At 42.7% G+C, this 5,485-nt stretch overlaps 1 protein-coding gene across 1 annotated transcript; it reads left to right on the top strand.

The window, feature by feature from the left end:
- The first annotated feature begins 603 nt into the window (after positions 1-603).
- Positions 604-5,127, top strand: LOC131156737 (translocase of chloroplast 159, chloroplastic). Its single transcript, XM_058110634.1, has one exon. It carries the CDS (start codon positions 863-865, stop codon positions 4,907-4,909), a length of 4,047 nt encoding a protein of 1,348 aa, XP_057966617.1. The 5' UTR covers positions 604-862; the 3' UTR covers positions 4,910-5,127.
- Positions 5,128-5,485: the final 358 nt, after the last annotated feature.

The raw sequence follows: 5,485 nt of genomic DNA, 5'->3' as shown, positions 1-5,485 counted from the left end.
ATTTGACAATTGCTCTCCGACGTAAATAAACAAATCCAAATAATTTCTTATTGAATTGAATGATCAAGCTACTTATGAATAACTAATCGTTTTTAACCCTAGGAACACAAGGTAGCTCTAAGGCCGAAAGTCATTAATGATCCATTTGAATCAAAGATTTTACTTGAAAAAAAGAAAAAAAAGGAAAATATGGAAGAAACTCATTTTCTATTATATTTTCCTTGTATATTAAGTTCTATTAAAAATGAAAGTTTGTCTTTATATGATTAAAAATTGAGAAAAATCAAATATTAATGATGTATAAAATTAAAATCTCAATTTGTGATTTTAATATATTTTTTATTTTTTTTGGTAACTAAATATGAAAAATATAAATTCTTTAATTTTTTTTTAAAAAATACTTTTAAAGTTCTAAATGACGCATAAAAATTGTGAAAAGAAAAAAGAAGAATATCAAATTGGCCTCAAGGTCTAAAGCCATTAAAATTTGTGAAACCAAAAAAAGGAAAATATCAATAGTGCCAAATAGAATGGGACAGGAGAGGGTAGTTTTGTCATTTGGCGTGGTTAAAAACCACAGCACAGAAGCCAGAGTTTCCCGTGCGGCAGCGAAAGGAGGAGAACTGGACAGTGATAACCTTATCAGTTCCTCAGGCTCTCTAGAGCAGCACGGCGCTTTGTTGTGTCTGTGGCCCTCCTCAATTTCGTATCCCAAACTCAATCCACCAAAACCCTAAAGCATCAATCATTCACCCAAAACCTCATTTCAATTCTCTCTCTCTCTCTCTCTCTCTCTCTCTCTCTCTCGCTGTATATCTGTGTCTCTGTTCTCCTTTTTGGTACAAAACAAGCGCTTGAATCCATGGAGTCCAAGCCCGCTGTCCCTCTTTCCGCAACCGAAGTTACGTCGTTTCACCGCTCCAACTCGTCAGGTTCTTCCCCTTCTTCTCTCTCTTATCCCATCAGAGCTCCTGTTTCTTTTGATTCTGATGACGAAAATGATGTCAAAACCAATGATTTAAAGATAAACGGTAAGACTAGTAGTAAAGGTAGTGTGAGCAGTAGTAGCAGTGAAGAGGGTTTTGTGAGTGGGGATGAGGGCTTCGAAACGGCGTCGGAGAGGCCGGTTGTCGGTGACCCAGATGAAGAAACCCTAGAAAAAGCCATGGACATGGAAGATATCGATTCCTCTTTCGTTGAATCCTTTATGGGTTCGGCCCCGGAGGCGTTAATGCCTATTGCGAAGGTTTCTTCTGATGATGATGGTGACAGTGTTGTGAAGTCGCCTAAAGGTGGGCTTTCTGAGGGTGAAGAAGTAGAAGAAGATGGAGATTTGGTGGCGAAGGAGTCTTCTGTTGTTGAAAATCCTGAGATTGGGGCAGTGGTTTTGGGCGAAAACGCGAATTTGGGTGGAGTGTTGGATGAAAATGCTGTTGGTGTTACCGAGGAGACTGAGGTTGAGGCTTTAGGGGATGGTGATAGGGATAAGGCACTTGAGAATCTGAAAAAGTCGATAGAGGGTGTGAACACTGAGATTGAAGAAGTCCTGGTGCCCGAAAAGCCAGAGGTAGAAGGGATTGAATTGAAGGACGAGGGTTCTTTGGAAGAGCAGAAAGTTGAGGTTTCAGACGGCTATATGCAGCCCTCCGAAATGGTTGAAGGGAGCTCAGTTACAGATGATGGAACTGCTGAAATTAGTTCTCTTTCCTTAGAACCAGCAGATAATAAGTTGGTGGAAGTTAGTGGTGTGAATTCTGAGAATGGAGGAGACTCTGTTGTGGATGCCATACATGTTGACCCGTTGAGTTCTGATGTTGGGGATGCTGAAGGAAGTAAGGATTTTGAAGCAGAAGGGATGGGGGTACTCGTTGATGGAAGTGTACCTTTGGATAACGGATTTGACAAGACTAGCTGTGATGCTGAAGAACTTCTTGATTCCGAGCATGTTGAGGTACATACGGGCTTTGAGAAGAGTGTTCAATCTGCAAGCAACTTTAATGTTGAGGCTGCTGCAATGGCACCCTGCCAAGAGAAAGCTGATGAAAATTTTGATGGTGAAGCTATTGTAGTTAATGCTGTGGTGAAAGATGACCAGACTGGCGTTAAAATGGACGCTTGCACTGATAAAGATCATTCCCTTGTAAGGGCTCCCGGTGATGATTTAGAAGATGGAGACTCGCGCAACATGCAACCACTTGAGTCTGCTGAGCTGAGTTCAATGCTAAACCAAGAATTGACGCTGGAAAGTGAAGCTAAAGCAAATCATTATCCAGATGAAGGTGACACTGAAGGCTCAGTGACAGATGGGGAGACTGAAGGCATGATCTTTGAAAGCTCAGAAGCTGCCAAACAATTCTTGGAGGAGTTGGAACGTGGAACAGGAACTGGTTCCCACACTGGTGTGGAGAGTTATCATGAACACTCGCAGAGGATGGATGGTCAGATTGTCACAGACTCAGATGAGGAAGCAGATACTGATGAAGAAGGAGACGGGAAGGAGCTATTTGATTCTAATGCATTGGCTGCTCTGTTGAAGGCAGCAACCAGTAGTACCTCAGACTCTGGCAATATTACAATCACCTCTCAAGATGGAGCCAGGATTTTCTCACTTGAGCGTCCGGCTGGTTTGGGATCCTCGCTCCAGTCTCTGAGACCTGTTTCCCAACCAAACCGTTCCAACCTTTTTACTTCCTCCAATTCCAATCTCATGGTTGGGGGAGAGGCAGAGAACAACCTTACCGAAGAAGAAAAGAAGAAGCTCGAAAAGATACAGCAAATACGGGTGAAGTTTTTGAGGCTTGTTCAGCGACTAGGCTACTCAGCTGAAGATTCCATAGCACAGCAGGTACTATATCGGTTGGCACTTGCTGCAGGGAGGCAAACCAGTCAATCATTTAGCGTTGATGCTGCAAAGAGGACAGCTCTACAGCTTGAAGCAGAGGGAAATGATAATTTTAACTTTTCCTTGAACATCCTTGTTCTCGGTAAATCTGGAGTGGGGAAGAGTGCTACAATAAATTCTATTTTTGGTGAAGAGAGGTCTCTAGTTGGCACATTTGAGCCTGCCACAACTGCTGTGAAAGAGATTGTTGGAAAAGCGGAAGGCGTTGAGATTAGGGTTTTTGACTCGCCAGGTCTCAGGTCTTCCATAATGGAACAAGGTTTCAATCGCAAAGTCTTATCTTCCATAAAGAAGAGCACAAAGAGTTCTCCCCCAGATATTGTGCTCTACGTGGATCGCATGGACACCCAGACTAGAGATCTTAATGAACTTCCGTTGTTAAGGACAATCACTAGTTCTCTTGGTTCCTCCATCTGGCGAAGTGCCATTGTCACTCTTACTCATGCTGCATCTGCACCGCCAGATGGACCATCTGGCTCTCCCATGAGTTATGAGGCGTTCGTTGCTCAACGATCCCATGCTGTTCAACGGTCAATAGGACAAGCTGTTGGTGATCTGCGGTTAATGAATCCAGGTTTGATGAATCCAGTTACTCTTGTTGAGAACCATCCTTCCTGTCGAAAGAACAGAGAGGGCCAAAAGGTCCTCCCCAATGGCCAATGTTGGAGACCACAATTACTGCTATTGTGCTACTCTATGAAGATCTTATCGGAAGTGAGTTCTCTATCAAAAGCTCAAGATCCGTTTGACCACCGTAAGCTCTTTGGATTCCGTGTTCGTTCTCCTCCGCTGCCATATTTGTTATCTTGGTTGTTGCAGTCTCGTTCACACCCAAAACTCTCAGCTGATCAGGGTGGTGAGAATGGTGACTCTGATATTGACTTGGATGATTTGTCTGATACTGAACAAGAGGATGATGAAGACGAGTATGACCAGCTACCACCATTTAAGCCTTTAAAGAAATCTCAGATTGCTAAGCTTAGTAAAGAACAGAGAAAGGCATACTTTGAGGAGTATGATTATCGAGTGAAACTCCTTCAAAAGAAGCAGTGGAGAGAAGAGTTGAGAAGAATGAGGGAGATGAAGAAGAAAGGTAATAATGTTGTTGGTGCTGACGATTATGGTTACATGGGGGAAGATATCGATCAGGAAAATGGAGGTCCAGCAGCTGTGCCAGTTCCATTGCCTGATATGGTCCTCCCACCTTCCTTTGATGGTGATAATCCAGCTTACAGATACCGGTTCTTAGAGCCAACTTCACAGTTTCTGGCGAGGCCTGTTTTGGACACCCATGGTTGGGACCATGATTGTGGGTATGATGGTGTCAACCTTGAGCAGGCTCTAGCCATTGTGGGTCGGTTTCCTGCAGCGGTTGCTGTACAAATCACCAAGGATAAGAAAGAGTTTAACATCCATTTGGATTCTTCAGTTTCCGCCAAGCATGGGGAGAATGGTTCAAGTATGGTGGGCTTTGATATCCAAAATATCGGCAAGCAACTCGCTTACATCCTCAGAGGTGAAACCAAATTCAATAGTTGGAAAAAGAACAAAACAGCTGCTGGAGTCTCTGTTACATTCTTGGGTGAAAATATTGCTCCTGGGGTTAAAATTGAGGATCAGATTGCACTTGGAAAGCGCCTGATTTTGGTTGGTAGTGCTGGGACTGTCCGATCTCAGGGTGATGCGGCTTATGGAGCCAACCTGGAAGTACGGCTCAGAGAACCTGATTACCCAATTGGCCAGGACCAATCCACATTGGGCCTGTCTCTGGTGAAGTGGAGAGGGGATTTGGCACTTGGGGCCAACCTCCAGTCTCAGTTCTCCATTGGAAGGAGCTCTAAGATGGCTGTTCGTGCAGCACTGAATAACAAGCTCAGTGGGCAGATCTCCATCAGAATAAGCAGCTCAGAGCAGCTTCAGATTGCGCTAATGGGTATTCTTCCAGTTGCAATGGCTATCTATAAGAATATCTGGCCAGGTGTTAGTGAGAATTACTCAATTTACTAGATCCTATTCTTGTTGCCTTCATCAACTAGATTGCAACTGAAGCACCATCTAGATGTTGTTCTTTCAATTTCTTGAATAATGTTTATTTTTCTATTCAATTAAGTACTGCTCTTGCTATATTTTGCGTGATAAATTGTACTGAAATTGAGATGAAGAAACTACTTTATTAGTCTTGCTCTATCAAATAACTACAATTTTGGCGCAGTGCATACATAAAATTGAGTTGTTACCTGTATATATATATATATATGTTGAAATGGCAGAGTCCAATTCTTTAGATACAATGGAAGTTCCCAAGCAAAAAATGAACATGCCACCTTCTGAGCTATGAGCATTGTTTTGTTTTTGTAGTTCTGAACAACTGAATGGGTTTTTATTCTTTAATTTCCTGATTAGATCACATGGCCACGGGTTGTGGTTGCTGTTTACTGTATATGTTTACCCAGAAATTAGTTTTCGCGTTTTCATGATTTCCTCCATGTTTTTTCCCTGAGGTTATGTTTGGAACTCAGGAGGAAAGGGAAAGGAGAGACGGAAGAAAAACAAAAATAAGTCCGTGTTTGGATGTCAAGGATA

This window comes from Malania oleifera, chromosome 5 (assembly GCF_029873635.1).
Source record: "Malania oleifera isolate guangnan ecotype guangnan chromosome 5, ASM2987363v1, whole genome shotgun sequence".
Lineage (NCBI taxonomy): Eukaryota > Viridiplantae > Streptophyta > Magnoliopsida > Santalales > Ximeniaceae > Malania > Malania oleifera.
Note: the sequence above shows the minus strand (reverse complement) of the source record. Positions and strands in the feature narration are given on the sequence as shown.

What these genes read in the sequence shown, in the direction of transcription:
- LOC131156737 (XM_058110634.1), top strand. Translation starts at nt 863, where the DNA reads ATGGAGTCCAAGCCCGCTGTCCCTCTTTCCGCAACCGAAGTTACGTCG.